Genomic DNA, 21,502 nt, shown 5'->3' with positions numbered 1-21,502 from the left:
AGTTCAACAGTGCCACGCGCTTAGCGGCTATGACAGGTTCCAGCTCTTCAAAGTGAGATTGAAACCAGTCTGCATTCTGCTTCACACGTTTGCCATAGGTGGTCATTGCTGAGTCATAGATGGCGCCTCTGATGTGGGCCCACTTAGTCTCTGCATCCCCTGTAAGAATGTTTTGAAGGGCTTTTTCAAGTGAATTTAGAAACTTATGTAACAGCTGTGGATAAGAAATTCTGCAATTACCTTAAATCTAAAAGAAATAAAAGCAAAATACTGCAGATGCTGGAAATCTGAAATAAAGCAGGGCTGGCAGCATCTGTAGAGAGAGAAGCCGAGTTAACGCTTCAGGTCAGTGACCGTTCTTCAGAACCTTAAATCTATACCCCTGGTTTTTTGACTTTTTTGTGCGCAAATTAACAGCCACCTTTACTTACAGACCAACAGTAACTGTACTACAAAAAGAACTAATTGGCTGTAGTCTCTTTGAACCTGTTGGGTTCAAATACACTCTTTCGCCCAGTCGGCCATGGTACTCCCACCACTAGCTGGCATCGTAAGGCGGTCCTCGCTCCAGGAGCTGGTTGCAGAGTTTGGTTTACTTTGTTGCTATTATGAGTCGAGATGACGCCCAGGTACCTGAGCTGTTCGAGCTGCAATATGACTTTTAAATCCCCGTCTCTGCTTCAAAAGCACCGGGAAAAATTTTGCATCGGGACCGGGATCGGAAGAGGATTAGTGACCCAAACCCCAGAGGATATGGTAAAGTAGTGTATTTTTTTAAATGCTTCTATTTCCTCTCTTAAACGCATTGTATCTCCGGCAATAACATCCTAAGGAAAGAAACAAACACACTCATGTTTGTTTCATTATTGAGGGGACTTATAGCGCAGCCTTTTAACATTGGCTGGGGAGCGAGTGTACTTTCTGCAAGTTTTCACTTGTATTGGCTATCTATAATCCTCACTAACACGGTCAAATACTGTTGAACTTCACTGCTCTATTTATAAAGAAACAAAAATTAGATGTGAAAAGAATAACGTGATTACAAAGCTCCTCGTTGCTAATTTGGCATACACGGTCCATTTTATTGTATTTTAATACAGATTCGGATCAAAGCTTGGTGCATACATTTTTAAACAAGCGTAGTAAAATAATTGCAAGCGTTTCTTTGGCTGTTGCTTTCGCTATTGATGTTTCAATTCAGTGTTTCTGACGCAGCGATTGAAATTGATTGATAATTCGAGCTCGAAAACCCAGCAACAAGACACGTGTTCACTGAAACTCATCGACTTCAACAGTTTCCCTGTGTGTGTGTGTCTAGCGTTTGTAAGTAAATGCTGGTTGCTATGGGGCGAGGATATATGCTTAACACCCGGCACCATAGAGTTGTATTTACTAAGTCGCTGTTGATGCTGAAGGGATCCCAGCACGCACATTTTGGCTGGGGCAGAACTAGACCACAATGAGTGTCCAAATTTTGTCCTGAGCGAAGCATTTGCATTCATACCGACAAACGACAACGAGGACCGGAAAAGACCCACTGGTCCAACCAGCCTGTTCCATCCATCTGCAATGCACAGTGCATCACAATACAGACAATGCCCACCTCATCCCACCCGAAAGCCTTGTAATCTTATGGGAGAGGTGAAAACCGAATTTAAAAATGCAGGCCAAATAGGGAGAACAAATCTGGAAAATTACTCTCCAAACCTTTAAGACCATTGAAGCTAGGCCAAGAGACCATTCTGGCCCTGATTGATGTTGTGCGATACCTACCTTTTGTATAGCCAGAAACAGGGTCTCATCGAAGGAATTCAGCAAATCAGTGTTTATCACAAGAGCTGGGAACCTGTTGCATGCAATCATAGAATGTTTACAGAATAGGAGGTAATTCTGCTTATTGTGTCCACTTGGCTCTCTGCAAAAGCAACTTAACTGGTTTGACTCCCCTGCCCTTTCCCTGTAGCCCAGCAATTATTTGTGTTCAATTCCCTTTTGAAAGCCACAATTGAATCTGCCTCCACCACACTCTCAGGTAGTGCAATCCAGATCCTAACCACAAGCTGCGTTAAAAATATTCTTCCTCCTGTCGCCATTGCTTCTTTTGGCAATCACCTTAAATCTGGTTCTTGACCCTTCCGCCAATGAGAATAGTTTTTCTCTACACTCTCTTGATCCTCATGATTTTGAACACCTCCATCACATCTCCTGCCTTCTCTTTAAGGAGAGTAACCGCAGCTTCTCCAATCTATCCGCATAAATGAAGTCCCTCATCCCTGGAACCATTTTCAAACCTTTTCTGCACCCTCTCTAATGCCTTTACATCCTTCCTAAAGTGTGGTACTCAGAACTGGGCAGAATACTCCAGTTGAGGCCAAACCAGTGTTTTATAAAGGTTCATCATAACTTCCATGCTTTTGTACTCTTATGTCTCTGTTTATAAAGCCTAGGATCCCATATGTCTTATTAACCACTTTCTCAACCTGCCCTGCCATCTTCAACGATTTGTGCACATATACTCCCAGGTCTCTCTGTCCCTGCACCCCCTTTAGAATTGTATCCTTTATTTTGTATTGCCTCTCCTCATTCTTCCTACCAAAATGTATCACTTCACACTTCCAAGCATTAAATTTCATCTGCCACATGTCCGCCCAATCCACCAGCCTATCTATGTCCTCTTAAAGTATATCACTATCCTCCTCACAGTTCACAATTCCTGTAAGTTTAGTGTCATCTGCAAGTGTTGAAAGTGTGCCCTGTGCACCCAAGTGTAGGTCATTAAGGTCAATAGAGAATCCACTATTCCCTGCGAAAAGAATCACTTCCTAACATCTAACCTAGTTTTTGCCCTTATATAATATGAGATTGTGACCTCTAATCCTCCCTAACCTATTTAGCTGAATACCTTATTAATCCTGTGACGTTTGATTACCAGTCTACATGAATCATGTTACTAATTGTGTGCCAATATCCAGATTCATATCTTGTCACAACAAAAAATCACTCTCAAAAGTCAAACCCTCTGTGGTGTTTACTTGAAATCACCTGGTTTCCAGTATTTATTTACTGGTCAAAACCAGTTGTTGACCTTTTTTTAAAAAAAAAAAATCCATAAAATTCAGCTATCTCCAGATGTTTCAATGTCCATAAAATCTTTTTTAGTTTTTAAAGATGTAGATTCCCAAGTTTTAACACAAAGAATGGAAATTCCATAACAGTACCAATATGGGATTCTCACCCCCAAGCACCAGCTCACACCTTCTCCACTCCTGGCAGGCTCTGACCCAGCCATGCTCCATTGCCAGCACCTGCTATCTGAGAGAAAATCTTTTTCCATAACTGTTGCCTGACCTGCTGACCATTTCTAAAATTTTCTTTTCCTTTTTTAATTTTATTCTTACATAACAGCTTGATCAGCTGAAGGACTATAAGCGACGCCGTGAGGAGCAAAGGAAGCAGCGGGAAATGGAGGAGCAAAATATCCTAGAAGAAATGGATGCGAATGAGAGGAGGTTAAGGAATGATAGTTTGATATCTGATGAACAGGCAACATTTTGCCAGGTAAATTCTCTGTTTTAAGAGAAGAAGACATGGTCTTTCAAAGGAAAGTAAATGTCTCCTATTTCAGCCTGTTGCAGGGAAGTAATATTATTGTCTGTTAGGGCTCATTCATCACCCATAATGTTTTGTAAAAGCCTGAGACCCTTGCAGTTTAAATGTATCATTTAGAATTGTAGGAGACGATACTCCTGCACCTCCCATGGTGAAGTGCAGGGGGAAAAAGAATGGAGGGGAAAGGATTGACAGTAGAAGGGATGGTGTGGCCAAGGGATAGGAGAGACGGAGGGGGAGAGCAGTGGATCAGAGAAGGGAAGAGTAAGGTAGAGGAGGATGGGGAGAGGGAATAGTGGAAACAAGTAGAGAGAAGGAAGAGGGGGAAAAGAGAAAGGGGAGAATTAGAAAAGAGGAGGGAGGGAGGGGCAAAGAGGGAGAGGAAGGGTGAAGAGAAAAGAGGGGGGAAGAGGATTGTAAAAGAGGGAGAAAGGAGGGAAAGAAGGAGGGGAGGGGGAGAAAGCTCAGGTAGAAGAGTTTGGAGCAGGAAGATGAAGGAGGTGAGAGGGGGCATGTAGGAAATGCAGAAGAGAAGGATGGTGGAAAGAAAGAACTTGCATTTACATAGAGTTTTTCACCATCTCAGTGCACTCTAAAGTGCTTCACCGTGAATGAAATATGTTTGAAGTGTCGTCCCATGGCCTCTAAATCGTCTTCTAGCCTTTCTGATGCTTCTCCATCTACTGGGGGCCAGTGGAAGACTTACATTAAATGCCAGAAAACTTGCAGGGAGCCTGTCGTGGTCTTATATTGATGTCTGACCCAGAGAACTGGGCCAGGATCATGGAGCTGAGGCAGTGGGAGGAAGAGTCCCTTCCTGACCCTGTACCGCTGGGAAACGAAAAATTCATGAGTCAGGGTTACAAGGATGATGGGCAATTTGAAAATGTGCCTAGAAAATATGGACACAAAATTTGAACTACTGTACAATAATGCTGGTGTTTGTACTTGAATTAACCAGTACAGGCTCAGTACTTAACACTTACATCCATATTTTTTATGCTTGATTACTAATCTTTTTGAAAAAAAAAAGTTAACTCCTGCTACTGTTCAGAAGGATACTACCCGATATACCTTTTTGAAAACAAAAATCATATGTTCTAGTGTTTAATTTGCGTGCACTGGTTTTGACAACAGCACAGTCCCAATCCACCATTCACATTCCCATTACATTTCATTATTTTAGTGGTAGAAATAATGTTCACCATTATGCCACAGCTGTCTAGTAAACTAACCCATTGGTAAAAACAGCTAAACACAGTTTTACATAGATTTGCATAGAATCTACAGCACAAAAAAAAGATAATTTGACCTAATTGATCTATGCTCGTGTTTATACAAGAGCCTCTTCCTACCCTGCCGTCCATTATCCCTATTCCGTTCTCTGTTTTGGATGCATCAAACCTCCCCTTAAACAGGTCTATGCTATCTGCTTCAATCAGTTCATGTAGCAGCAAATTCCCCATTTACATCACTCTCTATTTGAAGAAATTCCTCCTAAATTCTTTATTTGATCTTTTATTAATTTTACATGTATGCTCCCTTGTTCGAGACTCACCCATAAATAGAAACAGTTTCTCCACATTCTCCCTAGTGAACCTTTTCATAATTTTAAAGACCTCTTCTTAGTCTTTATTCCAGAAAAAGGAGCCCTTGCCTGCTGGGTCTTTTCTGATAGGGGCAGTTAACTCATACTAGGAAAATCAAGTAAGGAATGAAGCAGGATGAATTAATCTAAAAGCCAATTAAATTAATCACTCACATTGGACTTCACCTTGAACATCGGCCAAACCCAACACTGAATAAGAACTGACTTGCAAGTAATAAATATACCATCCAATGTATAATGGGCTTGACATTTTAATTCATTGTATCTTTTTTTGATGCTTCATTAAATATTTCGTTGATGGTTGTCGTTAAAGTTTTATACTTGTCCGTTTGTGCATTCAAGGGCAGCTTGGGTGTATTAGCATAATGAAAACTGTCAGAAGATGCAATTATTGTTAATTGGTGCACTTCATATTATGTTCCTAGGGTTTTTGTTAATTTTAGATTCAAATAAATTAGTATTTGAGGTGACTTTCGAAGAAGATAATGAACAGACTCGATTAGATGTCTTTCTAAAGCTTCTTTTACACTGGCTTTAGAGGTTCTCTTGAGCCACTGGTTCCCAATACACCTGGTGGAGACCTGAATGTAATCTTGCTGTAAGTGCTTCTTCTCTTGATGAATCCACCAAGAGTTGCAGCTATGTTTACATTAACTTAGTGATCCTAAGGGGTGGCGCAGCGGTTAGCACCGCCGCCTCACAGCTCCAGCGACCCGGGTTCAATTCTGGGTACTGCCTGTGTGGAGTTTGCAAGTTCTCCCTGTGTCTGCGTGGGTTTCCTCCGGGTGCTCTGGTTTCCTCCCACATGCCAAAGACTTGCAGGTTGATAGGTAAATTGGCCATTATAAATTGCCCCTAGTTTAGGTAGGTGGTAGGGAAATTTAGGGACAGGTGGGGATGTGGTAGGAATATGGAATTAGTGTAGGATTAGTAATTAGTGTAGGATTAGTATAAATGGGTGGTTGATGGTCGGCACAGACTCGGTGGGCCAAAGGGCCTGTTTCAGTGTCGTATCTCTAAACTAAACTAAACTAATACTGGATCTTTTAAGCTTGAGTCCTACCTTGGAATTTTGAATTTATGGGCTGATGTCAGAAAGAATGACCATGAAAGCTGCTTGATTGTCATTAAAAACTCAACTAGTTCATTAATGTCCTTCAGTGAAGGGTGCCTGCTACTCTTGTCAGGTCTGGTTTACATATGACTCCAGTTTCACCTTATGTGATTGATTCCTCATGCCCTCAGGAAAACTAGGAATGGGCAGTAAATGTGCTGCCTTGCAGGTGTTGCCCACATACTGTTACGACCGACAGCTCCTGTCAAAGCCCCCAATCAAAATATACGATTCTGATTGTGGTGGGATCAACGCACTGTTAATTCAATCCCGCCGTTCCACAGATCGGCTAACATATCACTTAAAACTTTCCAAATTACAGAAAGACCCACCAAATTGTACCATCTATTAACCCCCGAATGAGGCTAACCAAACCAGGTGTCTTTAAATCAACAAATTAGCTCTTGAATTAAAAGAACTAAATTCTTAGACACTATGAACATTTAAAAATAGAAAAATTGGAGTCCTTGCAAATTTACAGTCCAATGTTGTTCAAAGTCCCCCGCAGAATGTTGTTCGAAGTCCAGCGAATTTCAACAATTAACGACTTGCAAACACTTTCAACAGAATCAATCTGACATTAGAGATTTTGAGGGATAAAAGATTGTCAAACTCTAACTCAGTTTAAATTACCAGAGATCTCTGTCTTGGCTTGACTTTTTAGAATTTCGAGAGATAATAATTAAACAGACAAAATCCTATTTCCTTCAGTTAAAATGGTTGAGAGCGCTTTTTCAGTGCTGACACCACAGCAGTTGTGTCTTCTGTCTGTGTGTTCAAACTGTCTTACTAACTGCCAGTTCAAAACTGAATTGTAACAAATGTATCGCATCAGGCTCACTCCCAGTGGCTGTTTTCATGGTATCGAGAATGCACCCTTTGAATCACAGTCACCAAATGGCTGTTTCTAAGGCAACAAAAATGCACCTTTCTATAACTCCTGAGGCTTGCTGGCTCTTAAAGCAATACTGATCCCTTGCAAGCCTTAAAGACAAATCACATATTCCGAAAAAAAACTACAGGACCATGACAGTACAGAGAAAAGTAAACAAAAAAAGCTGTCAAGAACCAGTGAATCTAGCTTCCCTCTGAGACCACTGTAAAAGTGCTATACCTCATCATTAATGATGAATGGCTGTTAACAGAATGCACACTTTTGGAGTGATAGGAATAAAGAGGCCTTTTAAAGGGTGTTGGAGAAAAATGCTGGCAGTGCATAGCATCTGAAAGAGAAAGATATATTGGGTGGGACCCTTCACGAGAACTTCTCTCCTCTTTGCTTTGTTTTGGTAAGTCCTACAGAGAGGATTTTTCCAGTTTGTCTGTGCCTGTTCTGATGAAGGGTTTTAACCAAAATGCTAACCTCCCTCTTTCTGATGCTGGCTGACTGAGTTTTTCCAGCATTTTCTGTGTTTTTTTTCATCTTCTATTCATGATTTTTTTCCCCTGCTTTCCTTTTAAAGGAGTAGTTCTGTAAGTAGCATTGTTAATGAAATTGCTAATAATGGGAAGTCTCTTTTTCTCCTTATTTACATGAAGATGTTGCCTCGTTACTAAACTGCTCTTGATTGGTTTTAGTAATATGGTTAAATTGCCAAATAAAAACAGTAAGTGCTGGAAATACTCAGCAGGTCTGGCAGCATGTGGGGAGTGAAAAACAGAGTTAACGTTTCAGGTCTGAGATCTTTCATCAGAACAGGGAAAAGTTAGAGAAGTAATAGGTTTTGAGCATGTGAAGGTGGGAAAAAGAACAAAAGGAAAGGTCTGTGATAGGGTTTAGGACAGGAGAGATTAAATGACAAAAGGTTTCATGGTGCAAGGCCAAGTGGAGTGGTAATGAACAAGTCAAGAAACAAAAGATGTATCTAGAGGAGGTGTGGCAGGATCCTGAATAGCTGCTGCCTTCTGAAAGCAAAGTAAAGGAAGTAAGAGAGAAATGAAGGAAACAAAGCAAAAATAAACAAAACTAAATGGGGGCAGAAGATACGGTCCAAAACTGTTGAAGTCGATGTTAAGTTCAGAAGGCTGTAAAGTGCCAATTGAAAGATGAAGTGCTGATCCTTGAGCTTGTGTTGGGCTTCATTGTAACACTGCAGGAAACCAAAGGCAGAAAAGTCAGAGTGGGAGCAAGGTGAAGAATTAAAATGACTGGAAGCCCGGGGGTCACACTTGTGGACTGAATGGAGATGTTCTGCAAAGTGGTCACCCAGTCTGTGTTTGATTTCCTCAACGTAGAGGAGACTACATCGTGAATAGCAAATGCAGTACACTAAATTGAAAGAAGTACAAGTAAATCGGTGTTTCATCTGGAAGGAGTGTTTAGGATCTTGGATGGTGAGAAGGGTGGAGATAAAAGGGCAGGTGTTGCAGCTCCTGTGCCTGCATGGATAGATGCTGTAGGAAAGGGGGCGGGCGTTGGGGGTAACTGAGGAGTGGACCAAAGTATTGTGGAGGGAATAGTTCCTTCAGAATGCTGGGAGGGGAAGATGTGTTTGGTGGTGGCATCGCGTTAGAGGTGGTGCAAATGGCGGAGGATGATCTGTTGCATAAGGAGGCTGGTGGGGTGGAAGGTGAGGAGAAGGGGAACCCTATCGTAGTTCTGGAAGGCAAAGGAAGGGGTGAGAGCAGAAGTGCAGGAAATGGAATGGACAAAGTTGCGGGCCTTGTCAACCACGATGGTGGGGGGGGTGGAATCCTCAGTTGAGGGAAAAGGAAGCTATTTCGGAAGCACTGGTATGAAAGGTTGCAATATCCACACAGATGCGAGAGAGAGAGAAACGGGAAGAATGGGATAGAGTCCTTACAAGAAGTGGGGTGTGAGGAAGTGTTGTCAAGATAGCTTTGGGAGTCAGTGAACTTATAGTGAATATTGGTTGATAGCCTATCCTCAGAAATGGAGACAGAGAAGTTGAAAAAGGGAAGAATTAGAGGTCAGACCATGTGAAGGCAAGAGAAGGGTGGAAATTGGTAGCACAGTTGATGGAATTTTCCAGTCCAGGATGACAGCAGGAAAGGTCATTGATACAGCCATCAATGTACCAGAAAAAGAGATGAGGGAGGGAGTCTGAGTAGGACTGGAACAAAGAATGTTCATATATCCCACAAAAGGCAAACATAGCTATCACCATCCAGGTACCCATAACCTTTTATTTGGAGGAAATGAGTGGAATTGAAGGAGAAGTTGTTCAATGTGAGAACAAGTTCAGCCAGGCGGAGGAGGAACTGGTTTGGCCTCCATTCAAGGAAGAAGCAGAGAGCCCTCAGACCATCCTAGTGTGGAACGGAGGTGTAGAGAGATTGAACGCCCATGATGAAAAGGAGACAGTTAAGGCCAGGAAACAGGGAACTGTTAAAGTGATGGAGGGCATTGGATGTAGGTGGGAAGAGACTGGACAAGGAGAGGAAAAGAATAGAGCCGAAATAGGAAGAAATCAGGTCAGTGGGGCATGAACAGGCTGAAACGATAGGTCTACCAGAGCAGTCCTGTTTGTGGATTTTGGACTTTTTGGGGTCAGGGGACTATGAGGTTGGAGGCCATGGAGGGAAGATCTCCAGAGGAAATAAGGTCCGTGACAGTCCTGGAAATGATGGTTTGATGTTCAGTGTTGGGGTCTGGTCCAGGCAGGGGGGTAGGAGGAATTGTCAGAGTTGCCATTCAGGCTCTGCTGGGTATAGGTCGGTTCGCCAGACAACAACAGCATCACCCTTGTCAGCAGAGCTAATGACGATGTTAGAGTTGGACCTAAGAGAACAGAATGCTGCAAGTTAGAGTAAATGAGAGGAGCAGAGAAATTGAGACTGTCCATGTCTTGCTGGCAATTCTCAATGAAAAGATCTAGCGAGGGTAAGGCCAAGTGGAGAGAGAGTACTGGAGGTATTTAATAACTAGCAGTTGAAGTTGTAAATTTAGTTGACTGAAGTATGTGTCTGGCTTTTTTGATCGTATGGCCTATCCCGTAATTCTACCTTCTCTACCTCTAAGAGTTAAAGGAACCACCCCATGCTTGATACATTCATAACCAAGCAACTGGTCTGAGCAGTCACAACAGAAAGTAAACTTGATACAATAAGTTATAGAGCCTGCAGAACCTCCAAGAACCAAATCCAATTGTGCCACAATACTTTTTTGTTTTATATTGGAATGAGGGTCAATGCTTAATGTTCACTTTCAGTCTATTTTCTCATAAAACTCCTACTATAACCTGACAGTGTTGGCAAGTCTAGATGTGCTTTTGAAAGCACATGGTAAGGAACTGTAAAGCTTACACTTAAATATTTTGTTCCACAGTTCATCCCTGCTAGACTTGAGATCAGTCTTGTTACTCTTCTGTGCCCTTTCTGCTGCTCCTATTTTTTGTATGATATGATCTCAATATTGTAAAGCCTTAGCGTAGTTTTTGTGGGCTTGCATTGTTCTGGCTATACATCTTTATTTTCTATCAGCTTTTTAAATTATTGCTATATGGCCTGAGTTTTGGCAGTGATGTCTCTTTCCTAATTATGTTCCAGTCATTGTATAGTTATGTCCCATATTTTTAGAGTTAATTTTTTTTCCATTTGTTTGCCTAGAATCCACTTTAATTCATTTTCAAACATTTGCTGCATTCTCTGTCTCCCTGTTTCTACCAGAGGACAAGATAAGTTTGCATATAAGACAGCTCTTCAGCATTTTTTGAACTTGTTAGGTTTGCTCAGTGATTGCACTCTCTCACTTCTGAGTCGAAAGGCTGTGTGGGTTCCAGTGCAGGAGTTAAGTGTACAATCTAGACTGACACTGGGGGAGAGCTGTCTTCAGATAAGATGCTAAACCAGAGCCCCATCTGTCTGTTCAGGAGGATGTAATAGATCCCATGGCATTCTTTGAAGAAGAGAAGGAGAGTTGTCCTGGTGTCTTGTCTAGCATTTATCAACCAATGCCACCAAAAGAGATTAACTGGTCATTTATGTCTCTGCTGCTTTCGGGACTTTATTGTCACATTTATTTTAGTATCGACAGTGACTGGACTTTAAAAATAATTCACTGACTGTGATGTGCTTTGGAACATTCTGGGAATGTATGAGTTCTTCCATTCTTACCATTCCGGAATACAACTTTATTCTCTTCCTAATATAACTTTTGAGATATTTCTTAAATGAGTTGAGCATCCTGGCCTTAAGTACCTTTCCTGGCAATCCATTCCAACTATTGATACCCTTTATGCAAGGAAGTGCCTCCTAATGTCTATCCGAAATTTGCCCTTCACAACCCTGAACCGATGCCGCTTTGACCAGTTGCTGCTACATATCTTTAAAAAAAGAATTATTGGTAAAGTTGCCCAGCTCATGGTTGGTTTTGGTATTCAGGTCATTGACGCAGATTAGAAATAATAAGAGTTCAAGCACTGACCTTTGTAGGCCTCCATTCATCATCTTGTGTTTTAGTCTGACTCTACACTTCTCACAAATAATCGATTTACCTGCTCTTAAATGAGTTTTTTTAAAAATCCGGTCTCATGTTCTATTTTGACTCTCGGTCTGTTATGTGGAACTTTGTCAGTCTCCACAGATCTGAAGATAAAATACCTCTCTGCGTTTTCTCTGTAACATCCTCAAGAAATAATGTTTGTCAGGCAGGATCTTTGCCTTTTAAATCCACCAGTGCTGAGTGAATTTCCTTATTCCGAATCTTGATCGTCTGGAATGTCCCTGATTATTTTATTCAGTAAACTGCACGTTCTGAATTGACTGAGATAAATCAAATCAAATTTAGAATAAGAACATATATTTATATAGCGCCTTTAACATATTAAGATGTCCCAAGTTGCTTCACAGGACCATTATAAAACTAAATAAGGAGATATTAGATCAAATGACCAAAAGCTTGATCAAAGAGGTAGGTTTTAGGTAGTGTCTTAAAGGAGTGAAAAGACGTAGAGAGGGAATTCCAGAGTTTAGGGCCTGGGCCAGGGGTCTGCCACCTTAACAACAAGAAGAGGTATTTTAAAAAATATTTGTCAAAAATATATCTTAAGAGCCACAATGCCATTACTCAGGCACCAATAATAACAAAAAACCAGAACAAAACATTTCTATGTAACGTTGTTTCACTGGTCATAAACATACATGCATTAATAGCAATGAAAGAGGACATTTGCTTATCAACAATATTTTAAAGATTTTGACAAGAAGTTCCAAATTGGATGATGCTTTCTCACAAGTACAATGCTAATAAAAGTTTAAAACATCAAAACAAGCCATTTAATTATCATCAACTCCTTCCTTATATGAAAAAAACCTCTTACTTTAATGCGATTTCTGCTGCTGGATTTCTTTGGAGAGTTGTTTGCTATCTGGACAGTATGCCGTCATTTTGATCTTCAAGCAGGACTGTAAACTTTCATCGTTCAATTGGCTTCTCAACATGCTTTTTTTTACAAAATTCATACTCGAAAACACTTGCTCACACAGGTAAGTAGATCTGAAGATGGACAGTATGCCATATGCATATCTCTTCACTCTACAGTAAGTGTTCGGCAAAGAATTCCAAGCTTCAAACACAATTTGGTCTTTTTTGAGATCATGCATTGCAGCTGCTCTGTGTTGAAGCGCCAAGGTAGATTTCTCCCTTTCTAGAGATTCAAGTTGGGTTCCCAAGCTTCTGAATTTAGAGGCCCACATATCTTTGCCCTGCAAATCTGCCAGCTCAAGTTCGAATTCTGCTTGGCTCACTCCTGAAAATGCTGAAAAGTTGAGTGTCGAGGTGTCCAAGAGTTTTGAACACATTGTTTCCTTTCTAAATTCCTGAAAACTTCCTGCAAAAACTCCTTGCATTTTCAGAATCACATCTTTTAGGTTTTCCTTGTCAAGTGTACCGTTTACCTGTTTTTGAATTGTTTCACTGATGGGAAACGAACAAGGGAGCCTGTCTCAATGTCTCTAGCAATCAGTGCTAGCTTGTGCTCAAGTGAAAGTACTTCTTCCAAAAGTGAGTGAGCCATGTTTCCCTTTCCTTGTAGTCTTCTGTTGAGGCCATTTAAATGTGCTGTGATGTTTGTCGTGAAGTAAAATTTCAGCAGCCAATGGTGGAGCAGTTAAAATCATGGATGCTCAAGAGGCCACAGTTGGATGAATGCAGATATCTTGGAGGGTTGTGGGGCTGGAGGAGGTTACAGCGATAGGGAGGAGCGAGCTCGTGGAGGGATTTGAGAAACTGGATAAGAACATTAAAATTAAGACATTGCTTGACTGGGAGCCACTGTAGATCAGTGAGCACAGGGATGCTGGGTGAATGGGAAGTGGTGCGAGTTAGGTCACGGGAAGCAGAGTTTCGGATGACCGCAGGTTTATGGAGGGTAGAATGTAGGAGACCAGCCAGGAGGCTTTGGAGTAAAGTTTACAGGTAGCAAAGGCATGAATGAGGGTTTCAGCAGCAGGTGAGCTGAGGTAGGGGCAAAGTTGTGCGATGTTACATAAGTGGAAATAAACAGCCTTAGTGATGGTGCGAATATGTGTTAGGAAGCTCATCTTGAGGTCAAATATGACACCAAGGTTGTGAACAGTCTGGTTCAGCCTCCGACTTTGCCAGCGAGAGGGATGAAGTCGTTAGCTAGGGTACAAAGTTTGGAGTGGGGACCAAAGACAGTCTTCCCAATATTTAATTGGAACAAACTTCTGATCCAGGAGTCGATGTCAGATAAACAGTCTGATAATTTAGCAACAGTGGAGAAGTCAAGAGAGTTGGTGGTGAGGTATAGCTGGGTGTTGTCAGTGTATATGTGAAAACTAACACTGTTCCTTGGATGACGTCACTGAGGGGCAGCGTGTAGATGAGAAATAGGAGGGGGCCAAGGATTGATCCTTGGGGGATGCCAGAGGTAATGATGTGGGAGCAGAAGAAAAGCCATTGCAAGTGTTACAAGTGTTACTTGAGCTACGGTAGGATAAATAAGAATAGAACTAGGCGAGAGAAGTCCCACCCAGTTGGACGACTTTGCAGAGGTGTTAAAGGAGGATGGTGTGGTCAACCATGTCAAAGGCTGCAAACAAGTCAAGAAGGACTGGAGGGATTGTTTAATTTTAGTTACCTTAGTTTAATCAAACCTCTTTTATGCTGCATGAATTTTTTGCCATTTGTCTGCAGTTACCACACTGAAATTCTATTCTTCAATGCCAATGAATAATAATCAAAAGTTGCAGATTAAATTTTCCATCATTATTAAACAGTATTCTCCAGAGATGTCATACCAGGAACAGAAAAAATCCTGCAGCAGCTGTTAGACAGCAAGAGAGCAGTACAATATAGTTTAATGTCTATTTGCCTTGCTGCTTACTAGTGTGATAAATTTTATCGCTTTCATAAAGGAACTACAGCTATAATGTGGGGAAAGAATGTTCAAGGAAAGTTATTTCTTGCCATGCTTTGCAGTTGACTACATTATCTTGTTAAGAGCTAAGCTTGTGTTTTCTTTCACTTTTTCCCTTTAATTAAATTCCTTTATCGCTGTTTAATCATTTAATTGTAATCTATTTTTACATTTCATTTTTACCAGCAAACATTCGTTCTCTCCTCAAGAAAGAGATCTTTTTGAACAGTGTTTCATGCTGTTTTGTTAACTAAATATAAAAATGACTCCATAAACATGATCAGGGGGATTTTGTAAGATTTTCCGTGAATCTTAATTATTACAAGGATTTGTCCTGACTCCCATATTTGTTAGATAATCAAGGTTTTATTGCAACTAGCGATACCAAATTAATCAGTACGCATAATTAATTAGCACTAATTAACAGTCGGTCTTAGATACTACCCACATTTCGACTGGACAGGGTAGCTGGCGTAGATAAGCTTAGAGGCTGTTGGGCTCCTTGTTTGCCCGCATTAACATCCACTTTACAGAAGCTTTGAGATTCATCTGGCTGGTATTGTTCTGCTCCAATTCCTTTCTTGTGCAGTTCATAAGAAATCCTCTCTTCCTTATACACCTCTTCCTTGGCCACATGACCTGATGGATTCAATCATTCTTTTATCTTCTCCTGACCTTTTGAGCCTTGTGATCTTAGCTCATCTATTTTAATGGCCACCCATTGTGATGGTTATCAGCTTAATGTAGTAATTTGACACAAACAATGGTCGCTGCTTGTGGATTTTGAAAATCTTAAATCAATCATAAGCATGTCTGTAAAAAAAAAACACCAACCTGTCTGAACAAAGGGTTTAAAATAGTAACACAAAAGCAAAATACTGCGTATGCTGGAAATTGGAATTTAAAACAGCAAATGCTAGAAATACACAGGTCAGGCAGCATCTGTGGGAGAGAGAAGTAGAGTTAATATTTCAGGTCCATGACTTTTCATCAGAACTGGGAAAAGTTAGAAATGTAATAGGTTTTGAGCAATTGAGCAGGTGGTGGGGGAGCACAAGAAGAATAAAAGGGAAAGTCTGTGATGGGTGGAGGACAGGAGAGATTAAATGACAAGGTTTCATGGCGCAAGGCCGAAGGGAGTGGTAATGGGACAGGTAAAGAAACAAAAGATGTGTCTGGAGCAGTGTTGTCCAATAGGATTTTGATATTCCCCCAAAACTTGCAGCAATCAGGTCACCATATTCACCCCAATATACAAAATATATACAATATTAATGAAACAAATGCTAATCTTCTGAAAATATGAGGTTTTAAACAGTCAGCAATCAAGACTGATACTGCAGGAGAATAGCTTCAGAAGGGTTTTGCAATCCAGTTGTTCCACAAAGCAAGCCTACTGTATGCACTCTTAAGGGTGGTGACAGTCTGTGAACTGAATTGTTTTGTTTCTGACAGTGTGATCCAGTTTATTTCAAAAAACAAATTGCTTCAAGAGTGAACTCTCTCTATTTGATCAGAATTGCTATATCAGGAGATTTAGGGAGGGAAAAGAATTGACAAATCTCTACATATTGGCTTCTGCACTCTGACTCTTGCTTTGCTTACACTCCGACATCTGCCATTTCCAGGCACAGCATCCAAACGTTTAATAGACCTTTGGCTTATGGTCAACCTGCTGTAATCATTTTACTCCAGTCGCGCCCTATTCTTTTCAATTGCTCATTTCAACAGATCTGTTAAGATGAAGGCTGAACACATTTGGATATTGCTACACTGCCTCAGCTTGCTAAAATTGTACGTTTCAACCCTCATTGGCAGCCATGTCCGTCACTAACGCATCTCAACTGTTTTGCGAAAAGTGCCGACTACCAACTAAACTAAGTTCTACAGTTAGCATCACTTGTGTCACTAGATTCCCCAAGAAAATTTCAAGAGCAAATGAATGTTGCCCTTCCAAAGTCCAGCCCTGCTTTCACCGCGCTTCACAGAGCAATCCCGCAGATCTAAATGTATCGTCATTAGAGGCACTCAGAGAGAACAGGAACAGAGAAGGTGATAAATGGTAGACTGTTTTTCTTGTTTCACTGAGCAAATGGCCTTTCAGCTTCCAGGTCACTAGAAACTAGACAACTGGACAATATTCTGATAAACATAGGCATGGTCTGACCGACATGTGACTCCTATCTAACAGCAACATGGTTGATTCTTCCTTGCTCAATTAGGGGTGGATGACAAATAGCGGTCTAGCGAGTGACACCCATACTCATACCCACTGCTGCAACTGTAACACAACTCAGTATTGTGTGGCTCTAAAAATGAACACCATCAATTTGTCACATGTCCGTAGTCAAATCACTATTTGTGGCAAGTGGTGAGTGTATTGGACAACACTAGTTTAGAGGAGGTGTAAGTGGCAGGATCCTGCAATTTAAGATAGTCCTCTGCTCAGACAGGTGGCTCACACTTTTAAAAAATTCAAGCAGCTGTATCTTTAAATTAACACGAATCATTTCATTGGTACAAGCAACAAGACAAACATAAGTTTAATGTGTAACAAGAATATTTGTAAGTAGATAAATCATGGTAGTCCTAGAGGGAAAAATGAGGAAACTATCTTAAATACAGATTTACATACAAAGTTCAGCCATTTTATTGCATCTGATACTACAGCCATTGATTGCATGGATACATGTGCATTAACTGTTCTTGGGTTGCCTGTACATTAGGAGCCTGTGGATTGGTGTCAGTAGTAGTCTACAGGAAAGCAAGCAGGTGGGGTTTTAGAGCAGGATGCTCCTCATTTGATGCACTGGTTGACTTCTCCTTGATGGTACATGTTGAGTCAGTCCTAGTGGTCATAGGAAGAGCCCCAGCACTAGGGAAAGAATGAATTTGCAGTTGTATAGCACCTTTCACAACCTCCAGATTTTCCAAAGCATTTTACAGCCATTGAAGTAGAATCACTGTTGTCATGTAGGAAGGTAATTAAAGGAATGCTTACTATTCGGTTAAACAGTGTATTTTTGCCCTGTCTTAATATTGAAATGGCCTACTGTTGTCAACATTGAAAATTTGGTGTCTGAGGATCCAAAACCACAATCAACCTTTATGCAGCATTGCAATTTCCTTTTGGCAAAAATGTCAGGTTATCAAAAGTACCAGAGTAACTATCTACTAACATTTTATTATAAAAGCAAAATACTGTGGATGCTGGAAATCTGAAATACTAACATACTAACATTTTATCCTATGTTATGCCTTATGTCTTAAATCTCAGGATGACCCCAATCCAAGAGAGCAGTGGATGCGGGAACACAAGAATCAGTTGCAGAACCTGGCGCAGGATCATGGGAACCATGCCACTGCTCTATTATCTTGTAACAAAGAGCTAGAGGAACAGAGAGCAGGTAAGTCCTGAGATTCGGGCAATAAGAATACAAAACTGATCACTGGAAAATCATCAAAATGCACCAAAGACCACTTCACATTTGACAAAGAGATATTATCTATTTCTAGTTAATAAAGCACTATTGCAATAGTTCTTTTGCCAACACTATGGGTTTGCTGGCAAATGCCTTACCTGTTTCAATCCTTAATGGGAAATAAGCAGTTTAAATGTCTTTTCTCAAAGCAGGCCAGTAGTGACTGCTTAAGTTTATTATTCAACCTGTCAGCTTTGTCAGAATTATTTAAACATTGTTTTCTATAAAGAATTATCTTGTGTTATATTTTTGTGATGACCACAACTGGAGCCCTGACATGATCAGGTGACTTTGTTCCACAGCCCTCTTGATTTTTCTAGAACTTAGTCTTGAGCCATTCCTTGCAATCGGTAAGATAGAGTTTAGTAAATGTGCTGCTAGTTTGTGCACTTACTAGCATCATTTGTTGCATAGTCTCTCATACACAAGGCAATACCCTGACTCCACCATCAAAAGAGGTTTAGTTCCATCCTTCTAATATTAGAAAACACTGAACTCTTTTTGTGTAAATGTGAACTACTTAAATACTTCGGGCCTTTTTTTTCTGATGTGATCTGGGCACCCTGCCCAAACAAAAAAAAACACATCAAGAAAGATCATGCATTTTTATTGTGCCTTTCTTGACCTCTGAACATCCCAAAGTGCTTCACAGCCAATGCATTACATTTGAAGTGTAGTCACTGTTATATTAGGAAATGTGGCAGCTCATTTGTGCACAGTAAGGTTCTACAAACAGCAATGAGTTAAATGACCAGATAACACATTTATAGTAATGTTGATTTGAAGGATAAATGTTGATACTGCAAGAATTCCCTGACCATCTTGAGTGACGGGATCTTTTTAGCCACTTGTGAGGGCAGATGGGGGCTTGGTTTAATGTCTGATCTAAATGACAGCACCTTTGGCTAAGGTATCAGCCTTAAGTATGTGCTCCAGTGTTTGGAGTGGGGCTTGAATCCATAAACTTCAGACAAAACTGCTACCATGCGAGCCAAGGCTCACACTTGAGCAAAATAACTAATGTTTAAGTATTCTGTGTAATTTGGGCTTTTGATAAGTTATATTTTGTTATAGATTTATAGAGATTGTTTGAGATTTAGCATTTGCAATTTTACTACAGAGATTGTGAGAAAATTAAATGAATTGTCTGAGAAAAGCAAGACCTCTTCACAAGTGGAGAAAATGTTAACAGAGCTTAAGGCACAAGAATATAAAAATGAGCTACTTTTGGAGTCTATGAAGCAACAACTGGAGATCCTGCAGCTGGAGACAATGTAAGTATATTGAGCTACATCATGGGAAAAGAAAGTGTCGAGGAAGCTCTGCTTTGGTCTCGCATTTGAGTTTGAGAAAATATTGTTTTACTCAGCACAATGTCAATAAAAATCATAAAAAGGGAGAAAAGCTGTTGGGGGTGGGGTGATTTTCATTCTCAAGGCCTGGGTGGTAATCTGGGGTGGGGTGGAGGGTTGGAGGGTTAGATTGCCTACCTGGTATAGAACTGTGAACCCACTAATGTGCCCACTTGATGTAGCTGATAAAGATGTAAAGTTTGCCTCTGTCTAGTTAACTGAAATGTATTAATTAATTAAAATACATATTATTGAAGAATATTAACTAATAGTGTGTTAATGCCTAATTAGGACAATTAACAATATTAATTGCATCCCTAATTTTTGATCGACTTGTTTGAATCAATGGTATTTTGGATCAGAACTCCGTTTAGTGGATTAAAGGAAAGAGGGGCACAAACAAAGTCAGGATTACAAGGATCTTTGTCTAAAAGCTTAAAATATTGGTAATATAAACCTCTGGGCAAATGGTACCTTTTGCAAGATGACTAAGATTTTAAAGCTAAGTTAAGAAGACTAAACAAAACTAGTGGAGAGGAAAGGGGAGATTTTCTTGAGTACACTCCCAGGTGCACTAGCTTTCCTGGGCACAGTGAGCATCGAAAATCAGTCTGGCCAAAGTGCACATTACAAGCCTGTATACAGCAGGACCTAGACAACATTCAGAGTTTGGCTGGCAAGCGGTGGTTCAAGAAAGCAAAACTGTGGCAGATGGAATTCAGTGTCGGAAAGTGTGAGGTCATTCCCTTTGGCTCTGAGAAAGACAAATCAGAATATTTTCTTGATGAGAGACTAGGAGCTGTGGAGGATGAAAGGGATTTGGGTGTCCATGTGCACAGATCAGTAAAAGCTAGGGCAAAGGGATACAAATTAATCAAAAAAGGTAATGAAATGCTGGCCATTATCTCAAAGTGTTTGTTTTACAAAAGTGAGGAAGTGATGTTCCAGTTGTACAGAGTCTTGGTCAGATTCCATCTGGATACGGCATTCACATTTGGGCAATGAACCTTAGGAAAGATATATTGGCTTTGGACCAGATACAGCACAGATTCACCAGAATTACACCAGGGCTTAAAGGGTGAATTATGATTACAGGTTACATAAACTCCGTTTGTATTTCCTTGAGTTTCCAGTGGTTCTCAAACTATTTTGGTTGAAGGAATCCTTTTCAAATGGACTAGTAATCACAGACCCCGCCCCAGCCCCAATCTAAATGATAATATAATACTCTGCAGAAGTGCTGCATATAAAGAATGTTTTAATAATGCTTTTAGTAAACAAGTAATTAATTAGAGTATCCATTTGAGGACAATTTCACCGATGGAGAGAGTGATGAGACGGACTAGAGTTAAGGATAAGTGTAGCTCCACTAACCACCTAGTGCATGCTGACTGAACTGCTTTTAATGTGATTAAAGATTGGATCTGTCTGACATTAATCGGCAATCAGATCACAGATCACAGCCTATGCAAACAGCAATTGGCTAGATTAATATTAACATTACATACCAAATTTAGATGTTTAACAGGCTCAAAGCAGGTTGTTATTTTAATTTTTAAAAAACTTCCCACGATCAGCCGGGTTTCCTTTCCTCCAGTTCTATTAAAGGGTACTCACATGAACTTGACGTACTCGGGAATATTTTACAGTCCTATGCAAACCCAACCTAGTTTCTCTGTTATTTATTCATGTAAGGAATTTACATTATTGCAACAGGGTGGAAGATTTAAGCAAGACAAACTGACAGCTTTACCATGATTACAAGAATCAAACCAATAAGAGAAAGCTAAGTATTAGGGAGATTCTGGAGTGGTCAGTTACTTGTGCGGGACTAACACTACTGCTAATTTATACAAAGTGGGCAGCTTGTCTTTTTTCATCCTTTCCTTTTCCTCTCTCTCTGTTTCAGAATGTTTGCCTATAGGTTTCAGCTCAGGTACTTCTAATTTATTGAGTAAGTACAAGAAAGTGAGAAGAATTTCTTGGCAATGAAT

The 21,502-nt window shown here is 40.5% G+C and overlaps 1 protein-coding gene across 3 annotated transcripts in view; it reads left to right on the top strand.

The window, feature by feature from the left end:
* The first annotated feature begins 530 nt into the window (after positions 1–530).
* LOC137368741 (coiled-coil domain-containing protein 17-like) overlaps positions 531–21,502 on the top strand; it is a 73,040-nt gene continuing 52,068 nt past the window's right edge. For all 3 annotated transcript variants that reach the window (XM_068028928.1, XM_068028929.1, XM_068028927.1), the window contains exons 1-4: positions 531–756; positions 3,406–3,558; positions 17,952–18,081; positions 19,277–19,430. In XM_068028928.1, coding sequence (XP_067885029.1) covers positions 619–756; positions 3,406–3,558; positions 17,952–18,081; positions 19,277–19,430 — 575 coding nt within the window. In that variant the 5' untranslated portion in view covers positions 531–618. The remainder of the gene's footprint in view (positions 757–3,405; positions 3,559–17,951; positions 18,082–19,276; positions 19,431–21,502) is intronic.

This window comes from Heterodontus francisci, chromosome 4, assembly GCF_036365525.1.
Source record: "Heterodontus francisci isolate sHetFra1 chromosome 4, sHetFra1.hap1, whole genome shotgun sequence".
NCBI lineage: Eukaryota > Metazoa > Chordata > Chondrichthyes > Heterodontiformes > Heterodontidae > Heterodontus > Heterodontus francisci.
The sequence above is the reverse complement of the archived record's forward strand: the minus strand, read 5'-3'. Positions and strand labels throughout refer to the sequence as shown.